Genomic DNA, 19,512 nt, shown 5'->3' on the forward strand with positions numbered 1-19,512 from the left:
GCTTTCATGGGGAGAGAGGAGGGTCTGAGTGTCCTTGCCAGTTGTTTCTGAAGTAACTGCTCCTTAAAATAATCAATATGCCCAAGTGGTCCATCTTGGGGCGACCTGCCCTTGGCCCCTGCAACTTGCTATGGAACTGTATAAAGACATTAATGAACATGAAACATTATTTTGTGGATTTGTTGTATGAAAATGAACCTGATGAAAACTCTTTTCCTGAAGTGTCCAAGTCCTAATCTCTGAGTGTTTACCATTCTGTGACAAATAAATATTTAAAATTTTTAGTACAGGGCTACATGCTTCTTCCTAATGCTTACTTTTTAATCACCTGGAGTTAATTTGTATTCTATTATTAAGAGAGCTGTAGGCTAGGTTGTAACTGCTTTAACTGGCTGGCTTAATTTGACACTCAGTTCATTTGCATTAAATATCACCCAACTCTAGAAAGATAGTTTATTTCCATTGGCTTCGTGTCTGTTTTTTTTTTTTTTTTTTTGCTTCTCTTCCTCATTTCCGTCCACGCCCCAGCTTCCCACTGGTCACACCTTCCCTTCCCAGAATCTTTTCACTAATGGTGCCTCCCATATGGAATGGGTGGGTGAGCAATGACTTGGATGCTTGGTATTTGACCTCACAACAGACATCAATAACAACAGAAAGTGGTTTGTGCTAGGGGCGCCTGCATGGCCCAGTCGGTTAAGCAGCCAACTCTTGGTTTTGGCTCAGGTCGTGGCCTTGGGGTCATGGGTGGGGCCCCAGTTGAGCTCCACATTTAGCACGGACTCTGCTTGAGAATCTCTCTCTCCCTCTCCCCCTGCCTCCCCACCCCATGTATGCTCTCTCTCAAATAAATAAATCTTAAAGAAAGAAAGAAAGAAAGAAAGAGAGAGAGAGAGAAAGAGAGAGAAAGAAAGAAGGAGTGAAGGTAGGTAGGTAGGCATGTGCTAAGTGCAAGAAGGGTCAGAAGGCTGGATGGAAAATCTTCCCAAAAAGAGGATGAGTGACCCTGGAGACATGTTTTGAAGAATTAGATAGGATTTAGAAACGCAAACTCTCAGGGAAGGTGGGAGAGCCTGGTGTGTTTCAAGGACAATGAGAGTGTTGAACCAACCGTACTATCATTTCCCAGTTTGTGCTGTCCCACGCTGTGAGAGCATGTGCATCCCCAGCATGGCATCAACTTTGGTCATACAAGGTTTGTCTTGACCAACGAAGAGAGAGTGTAGGTGCTATGTCCCAATTCCAGCCAGGAGCATAGGGAGATGTGCCTTGGTTATCTCCTCTCTTTTTTCTTTTCCTCCTTCCTGGAGTGGAGACAATCAGTCAGAGTAGAGCTGCAGGGAATCTGGGACCGATGCTGCATACATGAGAAATAAGCATCCACGGTGGCAGACCACTGAGTGTCAGAATTGTGTGAAAGCTAACTGATACAATAAATAAACTATCTTGACTAAAACATAGAGTTGGTATCAAAGGATGACTTGCTGGAGGTAAGTCCAGAAAGGTTAGAACGAGACCCTTGAGTGTCCTGAGAAAATATGATTTATCCTGTAACTGGTAGTAATTGCTTTGACTCTTGGTAGACTCAACAAAACTTTCAAGGAAGGCACATACTGCCTAAGAAAAGGAAGTCCTCAATTCAAAACTTATTCAGCAAATATTCACTGACCATGTAGGAAGAATAAGCATTCGAAAGTCCGCTACAAGCAATCATTTCTTGTGTTCTCAGGTTGCATCAAGGGTAGTAATAGGAGATAAGCAGGTAACTGCATCATTGTCATTAGCGCTAAATAAGGACAGAATGGCTGGGAGTCTCGGTGGGAGGGCAGCTGTTGTGACTTGGGGGACCAGGGAAGGCATCCCAGAGCCCTTCAAGACAGTTTAATTGAGGTTTCCTCCGTGGTAGAGTGGGAGGGATTTAAAAACACTAAAAAAGACATAGGTTTGGAAGAAAATATGGGCCACTGTCAAATCTTTTATGTGGGGGATACTATTTACTGATTTCTCTGGGTAGAATTTATCTTTTCAGATTTGGAAGGATAGGCTGCAGTAACGACAAGTAAGAAAATGTTTAGTGTGAAATAACTCTCATGCCCCGTTCAACTCTCACTATAATGATTTTAAAGCCTCACAACTTTTGATCAAGTTATGATCACTCACCCATTGACATACGTATTTGCTTCCCAATCCATGGTGAAATTACTTTAAAATGCACCTGAAAGTTATCATCTTTTCTCTTCTATTATTCCCTTGGAATGTATTTTTTGATTTTTCAAAAATGCAACCGATCTTTTTCAGGCCAAACATAGCAAACACTTCTCAATGTGGCAGTATCCATAAAATCATCCCATACGCTTTTTCATAGAAATTCCTCTGTCATGTGACAATACCACCTTAATTAATGCATGAAAGCCCTTATATGTTCATCATTGTTGTTTCCATTAACTAAAGTGCTCTCTCCTTTCTGCTATTTATCATCTGATCATGTAAGTTTCCTTTATATTTGTATTTATTGCACTAAAAAACACTGTGTGGACAGGCTTGATGATATTTCACATCTGAATTCTTTACTTACTACAGACAACAAATTCTCAGAAAAAAATATTGAGAACAACAATGTTAATAGAACCTAATAGATTCACTATAGCAAATTGAAAATGATCCCTAGGAAAATGAAATGTATAAATAAGCCAAATAAAAATAGGCTGATTTGTCTTACCCAAAAATATTCTTTTTTTTTTTAAAGATTTTATTTATTTATTTGACAGAGAGAGACACAGCGAGATAGGGAACACAAGCAGGGGGAGTGGGAGAGGGAGAAGCAGGCTCCCCGCGGAGCGGGGAGCCCGATGCGGGACTCGATCCCAGGACCCTGGGATCATGACCTGAGCTGAAGGCAGTCGCTTTAACCAACTGAGCCACCCAGGTGCCCCTACCCAAAAATATTCTTTAAGAACTTTAGGACAGGGGCACCTGGGTGGTGCAGTCAGTTAAGCATCCCACTCTGTTTCAGTTCAGGTATGTTCTTGGGGTCATGAAATAGAGCCTGTGGGGCTCTGCACTGTCTGGAGTCTGCTTGAGATTCTCTCTCCCTCTCCCTTTGCCCCTCCCCCCCTACATATGCTCTCTTTTTATAATAAATAAATAAGTCTAAAAAAAAAGTTTAGGACAGAATGGAGCTTTTTTTTTTTTAAAATATGGTTTCTAAGTAGACATTGAAAAACATGTAACAATCAACGTATTATTTTTAACTGATTGCTTAATATGTCCCAAGCATGCTGCAAGTATGTTCCATTCTCATGAGAGGCAGTGAGATAAATGGTTGTCATCATCATCATCATTTCACAGATGAAGGATGGAAGCCAAGAGTGACTGACTCACCCAAGGCCAGGGAGTGGGTTTGGGAAAGGTTTGGCTTCTAACCTAGAGCTGAAGCCTGTAAGAAATCACAAGTTTACACATGGGTTTTCTAGACTTTTGGGCATTAAGTATTTGAGAGTTCCAATATTTGATTAAAAAAATATTCACTCTGGTTATGTTTTGGGGTGATTTGAGCTCACGTACCCTTGCTACCTGCTGGGCAGTTGGTCTCTTCGTCATGGCTCAGTAATGAATATAAGGCATCTGTGTGGAAAGAGGAAAAATTCGCCAGCATCTTGACTCACTCCCTTTTCTCTCTTTTTACCCTGGAAATCACAGCCCTTGATATAGCTCAGCTTCTTGAAAGAAATAAAGACAACTATTTTATATCTTTTTGAAGTTGTTAGACAATTTACAAAAATGTATTTCCATTAGGAATATCATTAAGGATGCCTTGGCCCACTGTTCCTTCTGACCTCCCTGCCCAACAACTTCTGTGTTTCCCACCTGTAGGTGAGAAAGAAGCACACAGCCTCTCACATTGCTGGAAAGGACAAGCAAAAAGTAGGACTAGGCTCCCTCCAGGCTTCACATCAGGCTAATTAGGTGTTACCTGGGAGTTCACACCTTTCTAATAGCTGTGTTTTCTTTCTGTCCTCAAAGCTCTTCATAGGTACTTGATTTTTTGTGAGAATAAACAGAAATCATTTCATATCTAAACATTCATCTGAATGGGTAGGATTATAAAACATACTTCAAATCAAGATTAGTCACTGAAGATATGCACAAGTAGTCTCCCCAGAGACTTCTTGATGGAAGAGGTTATAGATCTCAGACTGTCCTTTGAGGCTTTGTCCCAGTATTTTCCGACCGTGTTAAGAGGCATGCTTTTAGGTCTCCATAGAGTTGGTAGCCCCCAGTGTAAGCACCCCCGCAATGGGCTTCTACTTCTATTGATGTGACAGAATACCTAGTAGGCCACTCTAAAAGGATAATGAGGAAAAGCAAAGATGAATCTAATGTATAAGAAATACATTTCCCAGCTCCCATTTCAAGTGGTATGCTATAAAATAGTGCTTAACAAATATTCAATAAGTTCTGTTTCAATAAATGCCCTTATATATCATCTGATTTCTTTCTTAAGGAAGTTTTTGGTTACTATACTCTAACTTTGATTTTAATGAATAAAGATTTTCCAGAAGTTTTTCTATCAGATATTCAAAGTTTTGTCCAGTGAGGTCTTTATTCGACCTCGGATTATCAGCCAATTTCCCAAACAATAGGCATTCACAAAGTAACCACAAAGCAGACCCCATGGTAAGGTGTATATTACAAAATGTGTTAACCATGGACAGACGATTATAAAGTTACAGCTATTACTGTTTATCGCTTTGATGTAGTACAAGAGAAGAAGAGATGTGTGATTTTTCTTATTAATAATTTTAATTAACTTTTAATTGATTTCTGGGAAGATAAATGGTTTCATTATAGCATCACACACTGAACTCCTTGGCTAGATATTAAACATCAGTGCAAACTTCCTGACAGTATTGCTGATGATAAGGGGTTTCGTGTTTGGTTATCTTGTCCAACAACTACATACTCATCTATAATAGTAAAGAAATGGAACTGCCTCGCTTAGCCAGCCCATGTCACTTAACATACATGACCTTATTTATGCTCCTGAATTAATTAGGAGATGGAAAAGGAAGGAAATAGCATTTTGCAAACATTCTAGTTCCTCTGTCTCTATTAGATGGGAGTCTCAGTTACCTTAACATTTTAGAGGATTTTCCTACAGAATATTACGGTCTTTTGTTTCATGAGCATCAAAAGCTCATCCTTTCATGGAAGCTAGGCATTCAGTAAACTAAGTTGTGGTGAATTGGGTCAAAATGTGTGGGGCGAGGAGGGCTGAGGGGCACACTTGTTACTATATTGAACATATTATACACATTCTATACTTCAGCTGACGTTGAGCTATGAAGCCCCATTATGCAGATGAACCCTCTAATATTCATTTTATACAATCCACCTCTTGAATATGTATTTGGATATTTTCTTTCCACAGATCATCCCACTATAAGATAGAGATTGCTGTATTTTTGAAAAATCCAATACACAGAGAATAATGAGACAAGTTCCTTCCAAAAGGGCTCATGGTTGTGGGAAAAGGATGTAAACTGACTTGATACAAAGAGGCATTTGTCAAGTATAGAATTCTTATTTATGACATGATCTCCAAATGCTGGAACTTTCTCTAGAAGAGGCAGAAATGGGGCCGGGATTGGAGGAATGGACGGATGATTGGGATTTCAGAGGTGAAAAAGGAATCATTGTGGCAAGCCTTGAAGAAAATGTCATAAAGTAGATGCTGAGTCCTAGGGAAATGTGGAGAATTGATTTGACTTGAGCGGAGAGCTTGTACAGGAGAGTGGATAGTAAGGGAGTGCCGAAAATGCGGGTGGGAGGAGATCAGGCATAGGAGTCTCGGCTTCTTTCTATAGTTTGCTCAACATGTTGAAAGGAGGCGATCTTTCTACTGCTTGGGATTTCTAAATCTGGTGCATAACATACCCCCCTTGAGTACTTCATCTCATTCACTAAAATAGTAATGACACTTCAGGAATTATGAAGTAATAAAACATTTTAAATTTTCTTTAATCTCAGTTTCCCAAATTTGTTTCTTTGAACCCAGACTTTCCCCTTCTCTCTTTACCTCCTCTCACTTTTGTCCCTGAAAGAACGTACTCACATCCTAAAGGACATTAACTAACATTCCATGAAATGTAGCATAAGGAAAACTCACACCCAGAGTTACTTTATCAAAGCCATGGCTAAAACCCAGTATTTCTTCCTCTCCCCATGGCCTTTTCTATCAATTTCAGCTATTTGAAAAAATCCTCTCACTGTCCTGCTGAAAGCATATATATTTTTTTCATGTTTTCTCTCCCGTTTACTATTTCACTGTAGACCATTTTACGAATCCCAACATAGCTGAGAGTATGCACCATTACAATCGTCATTTTCAATATGTCCTGGAGAACAAAGAGTACAAAGTGGAAATATTGTATGAACAATATCATGGACAGATTATTAAAAGGAGGCCTTATTCTTGGCATTGCTCAGTGAACTATAGCAGGATTTAACAAACTGTATGTCCCTCAAGATATTAGTAACTATTCTGCTAAACAAACAGCAGTGGAAAAGGGTCTGTGATGAAATCCCTTTGGAAACTGTGCTATAAACACCTGGGGGGTTTGAAGATAATAATAACGAACATCCTGTAGCTTGCCCAGGTTGCTTGCCTCTGGCAGATGGGTGACACTGATTTTGGCGGGTAAGAAGCTTAGTGGGAGGGCCGAGGGGTTGGATAATGCTGCAGCCTACAGCTAAGCTCACCCACATAGCTCTTCTTCCACGGGTGAGGCTAGAATTGTAGGCATCCATAGTGGAAGAGCTTATACAGCTCAACAAGCAAACCACCAGATGTCTTTACAAACAGATCTTAGAGGAGACATTTACCCAATTCTTCCTACCAAATTCAGCACTCCCAAGAGGGAGACAGAATAGAGACACAGCAGTTGTCTTGCTAAAATGTCTTTCCTCTTAGCAAGATGAAACATGGGAGAAGAAGTTCCCATTCAACAATCCTAAATAAAGAACACCTTTTAATAAAGCACTTCTCTGAGCTAATGTGCACTGGGAAGTTCCCAAGGGAAAATATGCTTAATGCGGCAGTTTGGGGAATGCAGGTGGTTCATTCTGAAATGGAAGTTTGCTCTTATCTCTCAGTCTCTTGTCAGAGCAAGTGTCCTCACAGTCCTCTAGACCAGCACTTTGCAAGTATGGGTTGTTACAATCAAGTGTGAAGTGTCGTACAAGTCACTGGTTACCAATGTAGGTACTACATTTGCATTGTTCCAATATTAATTATTAGGTTAAATCTATAGTAGTGTCTGTTTACTTAAATTTGCATATATTTTATTCAATGGAACAGAGAAAATGGCATTGCAACTATAGAAAATCCTTCTGTAGTCTATCTTATTCATGTAGTAATTGATGATCTGTGCCATGTTTGTGAATTTCATCTCTGACATGTGTGATGGTAGGAAAAGAGATTCAAAACTGCTCTCTACTCCATATATATTTTTTAAAGATTTCATTTATTTGACAGAGAGAGACAGCGAGAGAGGGAACACAAGCAGGGGGGAGTGGGTGAGGGAGAAGGAGGCTTCCTACTAAGCAGGGAGCCGGATGCAGGGCTCGATCCCAGGATTCTGGGATCATGACCTGAGCCGAAGGCAGACGCTTAACGACTGAGCCACCCAGGCACCCCTACTCCACATATTTTATTTTATGGTTGAGATATCTGAGACCTAGAGAGAAAAAGTGACATACAAAAGTTAACATCAAAAAATAGTATGCTGGGAACACTGAGACCAATCAGCACTAGTACAATATAGCAATCTCTTTTTATAGAACAGTCATTTGCCACCTTAACGTGCATAATCCCTCCTTGTCATTCTACAAAATGCTAAAAGTATAAAGATATTTACTTCTTGTGATATGCTTGTTTAGGTTGTGATAAAATATCACTATGTTCTTCTAAAAATGATATTTTTCAGCATAGAATCAATAGTTTCACCAAGGTGATCAAAGTATTAGACACAATTCCAATAATTCCGCAATTTTTATTTTCAGATTCCTAACCAAAATCACAGAGGATAATAAAGAGCCAAAGTAAAACCAAACAATAGATATACAATGAATAAAATAAATTTAAGAATTCTAACAGCTACTACATAGTAGTACTAATACATTTATATAACTTAATATATATAATTCATTTATGAATTTAAATATTTATTGCATGCCTACTATGCACCAGGCACTATACTAGGCATTGAGCATTCAGTGAAAACAGAAAAGCCCAGACCATACTCTTATGGCCTACCTTACTGTACAAAAAGAGACCAGCTCATAAACAAATAAGCTCACTGATAAATACATAATTAGAAATTATCAAAAGTGGCAGAAATGACAGGTGTATGGAGCTTTTGGCATATGTACAACAGGAGAGTCTAATCTCCATTTCAGGAATCAGAGAAGACTGCTTTGAGGAAATGATGTTTAACTTGACGCTTGGAAGATGCATGAGTGGGAGACTGGTGAGTGATAGCAGGAGTCCTGGGGGCAGAGGGCTTGGGAGAAGTTTGGAGGTTAGAGAGAACACAGTAAAAGCAGCATTTCCTGTGGAACCTCTTAGCTGTGTTAAAGGTTTGACTATTGCCCAAGGCAATGGGACTCGGTGAAGGAGGTTATGCGAGGACTGACGTCATTATTTTCTCTTTTATAAAAGGTCTTTCTGAAGGGATATAACTGAAAGAAAAGAATTAGCAAGTAATTTAGTGATCTAAGCTGTATTTGGTGTGGCTCAGACCAAGGTGGTTAGGAGTGAGATATTATATACGGGGGGAAGGAACATATTATGGATAGATAGGGATTATTCTGTAAATGACATTAGGTCTTGGACCTTGGTACTTAATATACTATGTATCTCACAGCCTGGAGCTGAGCCTCATACATAGTATTAAATAAGCTTTTCTCAAATTATTGGGTGAATGAATAATTGAGAAGATAAAAGAGGCAGAGCTCAGAAATATCTACTTTACTTTTTATATAACCTATTATGTTGGTAGAAGGACCATTTACTGAAAGGAGAAGGTTGGAGGTAAACAAGATTTGGACACAGGAGTAATCAAGAGTTCAATCACGGGCATGTTAAGCTTCTGATTCTATGAGACAGAATAATGGCGCCCAAATATGCCCCCACCTATGAATATGTTATCTTACATAGCAGAAGGAGCTTTGTAGATATGATTAAGGTTAAGGAGCTCACCCCAGGGAAGATTGTTCTCGATTGTCCAAGTGGGGCACAATGCAATCATATAAGCCCTTAAAACTGGAAGAGGATGGGTCAGAGGGATAAGATGGAAGAAGAAAGAGGAGAGGGTCAAAAGTGTGAGAGCGACTTGACCCACTATTGCTGGCTCTAAATATGGAGGAGATGGCTATGAGCCAAGGACTGTGGGTGGCCTCTAGAAGCTGGGAATGGTCCTCATATGACAACCAAAAAGGAGGTGGGGATCTCAATCCTACAACTCAAGCAATTGAATTCTGTCAACAACTACAATAAGCAAGGAACTCCAATAAAGGAGCTTCCCCTACAGCCTCCAGAAAGAAACATAGCCTTGCCTGTATCTTGACTGTAGCCTGGTGAGACCCAAGTTGAACTTCTGTGGAACTATAAAATAATAAACTTGTATTTTGTAAACTGCTAAATTTGTGGTCATTTGTTATGGCAGGAATAGAAAACTAACAGAGATATGTATGAGGCATTCTTGTGAAGATATCGGCTAAACAGCTAGAGGTGTATAAAATAATACCTACACAACACCCCCCACACACACATAGACACACATGTATGCATACACACATAGCCACATTAGTCAAATTGAATCATTATATATTACGCCTTCCATTATATGGATGAATAAAAACATAATTTGAACAAGACTCATTTAAATTGCTGGTTATGTAAATGATTTGATTTTGTGATCATAAGGATTCCCACAGACAGAAAAAGTCACTGAAAATTCCACAAATGTTGCTGTTAAAAAATAAGACCTATTTATATTATATTACTGGAGTACATTTTTCTATTATGCAATAATTTCAGACAAAAAATAAGGGTTTTTCTTTTTTCCCCCCTGAGGGAGTTAGTGTTGTCATTTGTTTTTTCCTCTAACTGACAAGCTTGACAAATTTGTCAGTAATTTGTATGGAAAATTCTAGGCGCAATGTAAAGGTAAAGCATGTATGTCTATGGAAACTCATCAACTCGTTCACAGTGTTTCTTCCTCTTTGGGCATTCCTGCAATGCCTTCTCCATCTGTTCTCAGGTTTCAACCTCAAGCATTTGTGTTTTGATGAGTCAAAGAGGCAAATCTCACTGGAACGTCTGGCATTATGACGTAGAGAAGGAGCACGGTTGTAAACATGACCTCTCACATCTTGGACATTACCATTTCAAACAATACATAAGCATTCAGCAGTGTCCCCAATATGCTTTGCCAGAGTTTGTAAAATTGGATATACATCTGCATTTGTACTATTAAAATCCATCCTATTGCTGTCCAGGCTTTGTGGATATTAAGTGATTTTATTGTGTCCACAACTAATAATGCAGTCAAGTGTCTTCCTTCCTTTACTTAGCAACAGTTTAGGGCAGAATTATATAACATTTCATGGCTTCTAATATTTACTCCAGTTTCTTTGAAAAACAGTAACATTATTGAACACAAAATGCACGATAGTTGATCGAATCATCATTTATATCACAATTGAGTTTGGATAAGATTAATTCTCAGAAGACTCTGCTGGAAGAATATTCACTCAAAATTTACACATTTTATTTGATGCAAAGTGATTTTTATGTGACTTAAAATTTTTAGTTAATATGTTAATATAATATCAGTAATTCTCAATTATCATTTGGAGATTTTATTCTAGTATTAAAGAAGAGCCCTTTGCAGGCGCTTCCCAGTTACAATACTTTGACTCTCATTTGCCTTTGGGAGAAGATCTAGGTTAAATCTCAGTTACATGCATTTATTTATTTCACCCATTCATTAATTCCACAAATATTTATTAAGTAGTTTTATATATACCCAGAACTGGGGCAGTGTATATTTATTTTTTTATGTAACTCTAAGCAAAAGCTTTAAATTCCGTAAGACACTGTTCTCTCATTTGCAAAATGGGAACAATTACATTTATTCATAAGAACATGGTGAGGATTGGGTGCCTGGGTGGCTCAGTTGGTTAAGCATCTGCCTTCAGCTCAGATCATGATGCTGGGGTCCTGGGATCGAGTCCCATATTGGGCTCCCTGCTCAGTGGAGAGCCTGCTTCTCCCTCTCTCTCTGCCCCTCCCTTGCTTGTGCACTCTCTCTCTCCCTCTCTTGCTCTCTCTCAAATAAATAAAAATAAAATCTTTAAAAAAAAAGAACATGCTGAGGATTAAATGAGATATATAGTGCTTGAAAAAATATATAGGAAAATAAATATACGAAGTGCTTGAACAAAAAATACTATAGCATCTTGAGTTGTCATCTAGTACATTATGTTAAATTAATTAAAAACTAAATGTGTTTTCCTGACTTAGAATTCCAAATCATTAAAGAAATGATAGTACAGGGAAAATCCAGTATTTTTGTAATGTGAGTTTTCTGTCATAATATTGTTATTGTTAATGATACTATCAATGTATGTCACGGTCATTCTGAATGAAGAATAATTCAACTTCAGTGTATTTCTTTTCAAGTTCTAGACATTTGCATTACATTGTCATTATCTTTTTTCATTTTCTCCCGAGAGAAAAAAATTTCTTTTAAAAATATGCCATAATTTGTCAACTATCCCCTTCTAGCAGAGCAACATAGCAAAATGTAATGTGCAAAAAGCATGACAAAACATACTATGTTAAATCCTCTGTTTTTCATTTCTATTCAGGCAACAGACCCTGATGCTGGAATAAATGGCCAAGTGCATTATAGTTTGGGCAACTTCAATAATCTCTTCCGCATCACATCCAATGGGAGCATTTACACAGCTGTGAAGCTTAACAGAGAGGTCAGGGACTACTACGAGCTTGTTGTTGTGGCCATGGATGGAGCAGTGCATCCCCGTCACTCAGTGCTCACACTGGCCATCAAAGTTTTGGATATCGACGATAACAGTCCTGTGTTCACCAATTCAACGTATACTGTGGTCGTGGAGGAGAACCTGCCGGCTGGGACCACTTTCCTCCAGATAGAGGTGTGTGGGGGAAGCAGACAATTCCTGGATCCCACATTAGAAGATCTGCTGTAAGGTTGCAGATTTAGCAAATAAAAGACAGCACACCCAGTTAAATTCTAATTTCAGATAAACAAGGAGTAAAGATTTAATAGAAGTATCGTTCCAATATTGCATATTGTGTTTTATGTAACAACTGTACTTTAGGGTATACCAACAGTTAAGAGGAGAAAAAGTACCTTTCCAAGAAATCAAATAACACATCTTAATAATTCTTTTTTAATTTACAAAATCAGTGCTATATATTTATTGTAAAAATTGACAATACAATAGTCTATAAAGAAAAATGTAATAATTCCCCACTTTGTACCTCTAGAGTACTCAGTGTTAAATTTGTAAGTGTATTCTATGACATTTATCTTTGTGCTCACACAATATGAAATAAAATATTTTCATATTTACATATAAGTAAATATGTACATAGGCAGGTGTGTGCATATATGCCTATGTATGCATGTATTCAAATAAATATTTCCATATTTATCTATATGTAAATATGCATTATGTGGGTGTGTGCATATATAACTACATATGTATATATTCAAGTAAACACTTCCACATTTACATATATGTAAATGTGCATTTCCAGGTATGTGCATATATACTTACGTTTGTGTGTGTGTACATATATATGTATATATATGCATATGCACATACACACACAGGTAGAGATTTTCCCTATATTTTACAGAAAGAAGATATTGCTGAACCCATTATTTTTTCACTTTCAATGAACTGACATCCTCCCAGAGATATGACTCTCCTTTTAAACAGTGTCCCCACATCCAAGCCCTTTTTTCAGTCCTTGGCTACAATAGTACCAGAAACCCTGGACATTCTGATTGAGTAAGTTAGGTTGGCTCAGAAATCTGCATTCTAATAAACCACCCCTTTCAATTCTGACACAGACGTCTATGAAGTATAATTTTGGGGGGAAAAAAAGATTCTAGTCCTTCTTTGACCTGCCATCCACAACTTGAACTCTGTTAGCATGGATATCAAGAACTTGTATTTTTTTCATAATTCAACTCAAAAAATATTTAGGCAAAAACATTAATAAATCTAAAAAAGGCCATGCCAACCAGGGAAAGTTGGTTTATTTCTCCATTTATTCTTCTCTTCATCTATTCATTTATTCATCTATTTATTAAACACGCATATTTCCAGGGTTTACCATATGTCAACTTCTCTGCTAGACTTTGGGGATTCCAATGTGGACCAGACAGATTTCCTGCCTTCCTGGGGTTCTCAGTCTGCTGTGGCAAACAGACAAGTAAATCTGTAATTGCAACAGAGGTCCTAAGAGCAAGGGGCCTCAGAGATGACAGGTGGAACTCTTAGCCTAATCTTGAGAGTTTAGAAAGCTGGTCTTGAGATTTAGATAGTTGCTTTCTACATTGTGAACTGAGGAGCAAGGAAGAGTTATTCTAGCAAAGAGGAAGAAATGTTATTCAAGGCATTGGAATGAACCTGCTCAAAATCCTGGAGGAGAGGAGACAGGGAAGAGCTACAGGGCTAGAAATTGTATGGATCCTTCTCACCACGTTCAGGAGAGTGGGGTTAACCCAAAATGGAATGGAAAACAAGAAGGATTTTAGATAGGAAAATGATGTCATAAAATCTGTGTTTTCCCAATATCTTCTGGTTGTGATGTCGGTAACTGACTGCAGGGAGCCAAGACAAAAGTTCACGTAGCAGGTGCATAGGTTCCTGTGTGCACATCCTAACACAGCTCATCTCCCCATCCCTCCACCCCCACCCTGTTCCATTTCCTGCACCAGAGCTGCCTTGGCCAGTCTGTCCTCCTCATCCTGCGAGACCAGCAGCTAGAACATGTCACCCCCAATTCTGAACACCTCTCAGCTGCCATGTCTCTGTTTTCTTTCTATTGTGATATTTGTGTCTTTTTGTTTATTTGTTTTTTTGAGACATTAACCTGGAGGGCAGGATTTGTGTCTTGGTTCATCTTGTGCTTCTCATGCATAATAACTACTCAATAAAGATTAATTAAATGAAGGGAATATAATAGACTGATCTCTAGAAATGTATCATAGGATCCCTGTAAGGAGAAATTATTACTTAAATTTCCTTAGTTTCCTTATACTGCTTTAATAATCTAACATGTTTATGAAAAACACTCAGTAAAACTTTATTTTTATTTAAAACATTATTTTTCAATGTTATGCAATTAGCAGGAAATAATACACAATAATTTATGACAATATTCTTTTCTTTAGTGTAGTTTAATTCTTTTAGTTAGTGATTTCTCAGGGAAAATAAATATAGTAATAATTTTTTTTTAAGATTTTATTTATTTATTTGACAGAGAGAGACACAGAGAGAGAGGGAACACAAGCAGGGGGAGAGGGAGAAGCAGGCTTCCTGCCCAGCAAGGAGCCCGACGCAGGGCTCGATTCCAGGACCCCGGGATCATGACCTGAGCCGAAGGCAGACGCTTAACGACTGAGCCACCCAGGCGCCTCAGTAATAAAATTTAAAAAAAAGACAAAATGTCATGGTTCTCTGTCTCTCTGTCTCTGCTTCTCTTTCTCTCCTTCCTCTCTTTGGTAAATTACTTAACAAAAATGCTTGTCTCGGAAACATGTCCTGCGGTCATTGTTAAGTTCATGATGTCCTGGGTACTGACCCATGACCTCCATCAACCTTGCACTCCTCTGGTTTGTAACAACGCTGATATGACCATCCTTCTGTCTCACTTGTTACAGGCCAAAGATGTTGACCTTGGAGCAAATGTGTCTTATCGGATCCGAAGCCCAGAAGTAAAGCACTTTTTTGCACTACATCCATTTACAGGAGAACTTTCCCTTTTAAGGAGCTTGGACTATGAGTCATTTCCAGAGCAGGAAGCAAGCATCACATTTCTCGTGGAGGCCTTCGATATTTATGGAACGATGCCACCAGGCATTGCCACTGTCACAGTGATAGTAAAGGTAAGGAGCACAGATGACTCCTGGTGGCCGACTCCGTACTCCCTTCTGAGTCTGTACTAGACTAAATATCTGGGGGCAGTGATTCATAATAACACAGTAATACCAGACCCAGAACCTAGAGTCTGGAATGTGTAAGACTTGAGAAATAACCGTATTGTTGAAGTACGAAAGATACATTTGAATGAAACACTAAATAAGAATTTAACCACAGTGGCTGCCTGAATGTTCCCATAGCTCTGGAATTTTAATCTAGTCCCAATTTCTCCAGACTTTAGTCCAAATTTCACAGCACCAGGGATAATAACTTCATCCAAACCCTTCAATTTAAAAATTTTAAAAAGATAAGATTATGGAAAAGTAAGAGTTCTAAGGCCCCAGAGCTATTTAGTTTGTAAGCTGAGATTCTGGAATGAAATAAGCTTTGGAATTGAATGGAATCGGGGTCAAGTTCTGGCTCAGCCACATTCAAGGTCCGTGACCGTGAGGCCTTTGTTGGCTGTGCCAGATTTCTTATCTCATTCATTGTAATAACCCATGCCAAATGATTGCCTCAAAAAGCATGGTATCTTCAACCTTTTGGGATTCGAGTGATTTTTAAGGTATGCCTTTAAAAGAAGACAGGAGGAGAGATTTATCAGTTCTCAAAGGTTAGTGTATGGAAAGGTCACCTGAGCTGTGTCCTAAACTCTCAGATTCCTCTGCTCCTTCCTAAAGGAGCCCTCTTCCCATGGGGAATTCCCATGTAATGCTTTGTAAAAGCATTACAAATGCTTTTCTGCAGATGGATTTTTGCTTAGAATGAAAGGAAGATAGGTAATGGGAATGACTGCAATTCTTGAAAGGTGCTGTCAAGAGAGGGCTAGAAGTATGCAAGCTCATAAGGTACACAAGGTCATAGGCAATGTTTCTACTATGTTCATTGGTTTGTTTTTTGTCTTTTTTTGTTTTATTTTGTTTTTTATTGTGTTCATTTTTGTAGGTCACTGCAATATGGAATTGTTGGAATAAGAAATAATCACTTTTTTGAATTTTTGTTTGATCGTTTAACTGATAAATACCTAATACATATTACTAGTTTTCTTAGACAAAAAATGCTGGTATGAATACACAGAAGATTGTTAAAGACTGCACCAACATATAATTAGCATGGCATTATTTATCACGTAGGTAATTGCTCTAATGTTTGTGACTATAAGATCTTTGGGTCTGGGTTTTAGTTTTTTGTTTTGTTTTGTTGTTTTTTTGTAGGTAATCCTGCAATCAGAGAGGGACACAGAAATTATTTCACTGTCTCTTCTTTACACTTGACCTAGCTTATCTGCCAGTGCACATGTGATGATTCTTCCCTGGGGTCCTGCTGTCTCCCCTAAGCTACCTTGGGACACACACGTCCCTTCCATTCTCAGATGCGTGAAAGCTGTGTGGAGAGTTTTATCAGGGTCTGACTTCCTTCTTTCTCAAGCATCCACAATGGCTTTTTACCTACTTCTCCCATTGTGTGTCTCTCTAGCCTAAGAAATTATGTATTTCAGGGAGTTAAAATTTTATTCAGCATTAAGTCCTCTTTGGGAATAGAAATTTGATCTATTAGAATCTTTCCTTGGGTCACCTGAATCTCAGTTTGTGCGTCTCTTTCCCAATACAATGATGTTCTAGTAGGTTGGAGAAGGATCAATCATCAGTGGCCTGGGGGGCTTTAATTCATATTTTAAAATATGATTTTGCCACACTATTGTGGTGTAACATTTAGAAATTAAGAAATCTGTTTACAGAATCACTTTAGGGACCTGATAATGTTTTGGCTATGAAAATATCTCAACAGGTAAAGAAATGAAGAAGGTTAAGATGAGCCTGCCCTGAGTGAACTAACAATATGGCGGAATGGTTCAGGACCAGGTGAAAAGCTTAAGCCAGATTACTCTGGTCTACACTTGCCTACCCCTACGGTTTGGTGGAGTTGACCACAAACAAAACAAAAACAAAAACATTTAAAATATAAAAATGGCCACTTATTGGCATTTTGGACAATAAAGGAAGAAAAGACTTGCTACTAATGATCTTCTGCACATTCTTCTCAGACCCACAGATGGCTACTCAGATGGGATGGCCTTGTCTCTCAGGTTGGGTGTGGTTCATAAAGGAGCGTTCTAAACCATCACAGACTCTGACTTGGCTACTCTAGATTCAATGCAGACTGATTTGTGTGGATTTTTTTTTTTTTTATAGAAGTCATTGGAGTTGGATTAGGTCAAAAAATATCATCTAATCAAGCAAGATGTGCTCTAAATAAGTCTTGTTCTCTATCTGGGACTGAAGTTTCTTAAACTGCATTTCATGTTCCCTGATCACCCCTTTATTTTAAATATGGGTGTCACTTAAGGCTACCACATTGGTGTGTGGAAAGGATTTGCTCATCGATGGACTCATTCCTTCTTCAGAAATAGGAGGGGGCGCCTGGGTGGCTCAGTTGGTTGAGCGACTGCCTTCGGCTCAGGTCATGATCCTGGAGTCCCTGGATCGAGTCCCGCGTCGGGCTCCCTGCTCGGCAGGGAGTCTGCTTCTCCCTCCGACCCTCCCCCCTCTCATGCTCTCTCTCTCTCAGTCTCTCTCTCAAATAAATAAATAAAATCTTTAAAAAAAAAAAGAAATAGGAGGGTGTTGATCTAATTTTTGCTCTCAGTTGCTTTATATTATTTAGAGAAGTCAAGGAGTTTCATTGGTCAGAACTTCCTGACCTGTACTAAATTATTTCTGATTTATTATACATTTAAGACAAAACTTAATCAACCAGCATTCCATTCTAGATATTTTTCTCTTTTTTTAAAGATTTATTTATTTATTTATTTATTTATTTATTTATTTATTTGAGAGAGAGCACATAAGTGTGCATGGGGGGAAGAGCACATGGGAAGGGAGAGGGAAGGGTAAAGAATCTCAAGCCGACTTTGCACTGAGGTGTGTGGAACCCACCACAGGGCTTGATCTCACAACCTTGAGACTCATGACCTGAGCTCAAACAGAGAGTTGTCCACTGAAACCAGCCACCCAGGTGCCCCAATTCTAGACATTTTCAATGCCACTTTCTTTTTTTTCAAGGTGATGAAAGCATAAAAAAAAATTTACAGAACATTTCCCCAAATGGAGGCTGACACTTGCTTTTCTTTCTTCTGGTCACTCAGGGTGAGATTATCACAAAGAAGAACTTCAAAACTATTACCTAATATTGGGGCCCATAAAATATCATGCTTGTTGGCTTTGAAGGGAAGAATGGAGTACAATTCCCTTTCTCCACAAATGTAGGTCTTTCCCAAGCATACAGATTTTCTGCCATTGTTGTGTTTACTTGCAGTATGACAAGCTGTTTTGCTGATAACATAATTGCATAGTATTTGTTAAGAGATATTTCTACCCAAAACAGTCACCACAGGGAAAGCATCTTGAAGATCTCTCTTTGAAAATGAGAAGAAACATAATTTTCTTTTGTAAAGAAGAAGAAAAAAAATCAAATGCTTAATATCTAGTCCATCAAACTTCTAATTGGAGTGAGAATGGGAAAACTGAAGTGATATTTGGAAGGAACGATATTTCTACAGTAGAAAGAAAGTAGAATTTTATCACACATACCTGCAGGGTGCTTTCTTAGTGATCCCAAACAAAACCAATGATGATCAAACACATAATATGTATTTTTGTTGCAACGTTTTTGCAGAACACTGATACACATGGCCTTCTTCACTTTACAATTATTGAATATACTGAATAACTGAATATATAATAGTAAATTAGGTGATATGAGGAAATCTCTGAAAAATAAAAATAAAATTCTATATAGTTTAAAATATATAGTCCACAGAAAAAATCTGTCCTTACAAACGGAGTTGTGATATAATGTAGAAAGTACACAGAAAGAAAAGGTCTGTCTTCTATGATAAGCCAATAGGGGAAGACCAGTCAGAAAAGTCAAAATATGTAAATGGCTCTGTGATGCTGGACAGCCTTGTGATGGATTGTCTAAGATGAGCAGATGACCTGAGTCCTTCTGCTTATTGTAACCTCGGGTGGTATGACTGCGGTACGAGAGGATGAGGGAGATTCTTCCATGCAGGGAGGAGACTTGGCTCCCCACCTGCGCTTGCCTGTCTTATAGGTGCAGGTGTGGGCGGAGGCAAGGAGAGCTAGAAGGACCAGAAGTGAAATAACATCCACAAGAACCGAGGCTATTGAGAAATTCAGTGAGTCTTAGAAGATGGAGCTAGTTTTCATCTTTCAGAGATGTTTT

The 19,512-nt window shown here is 38.6% G+C and overlaps 1 protein-coding gene across 17 annotated transcripts in view; it reads left to right on the forward strand.

The window, feature by feature from the left end:
- The window catches only part of PCDH15 (protocadherin related 15), an 813,949-nt gene that overhangs the window by 596,864 nt on the left and 197,573 nt on the right, over positions 1–19,512 (forward strand). For all 17 annotated transcript variants that reach the window (XM_021696071.1, XM_021696072.1, XM_044916450.1 and 14 more), the window contains 2 exons: positions 11,938–12,243; positions 15,009–15,233. In XM_021696071.1, the coding sequence (XP_021551746.1) occupies positions 11,938–12,243; positions 15,009–15,233 (531 nt within the window). The remainder of the gene's footprint in view (positions 1–11,937; positions 12,244–15,008; positions 15,234–19,512) is intronic.

Source organism: Neomonachus schauinslandi, chromosome 6, assembly GCF_002201575.2.
Source record: "Neomonachus schauinslandi chromosome 6, ASM220157v2, whole genome shotgun sequence".
Classification (NCBI taxonomy): domain Eukaryota; kingdom Metazoa; phylum Chordata; class Mammalia; order Carnivora; family Phocidae; genus Neomonachus; species Neomonachus schauinslandi.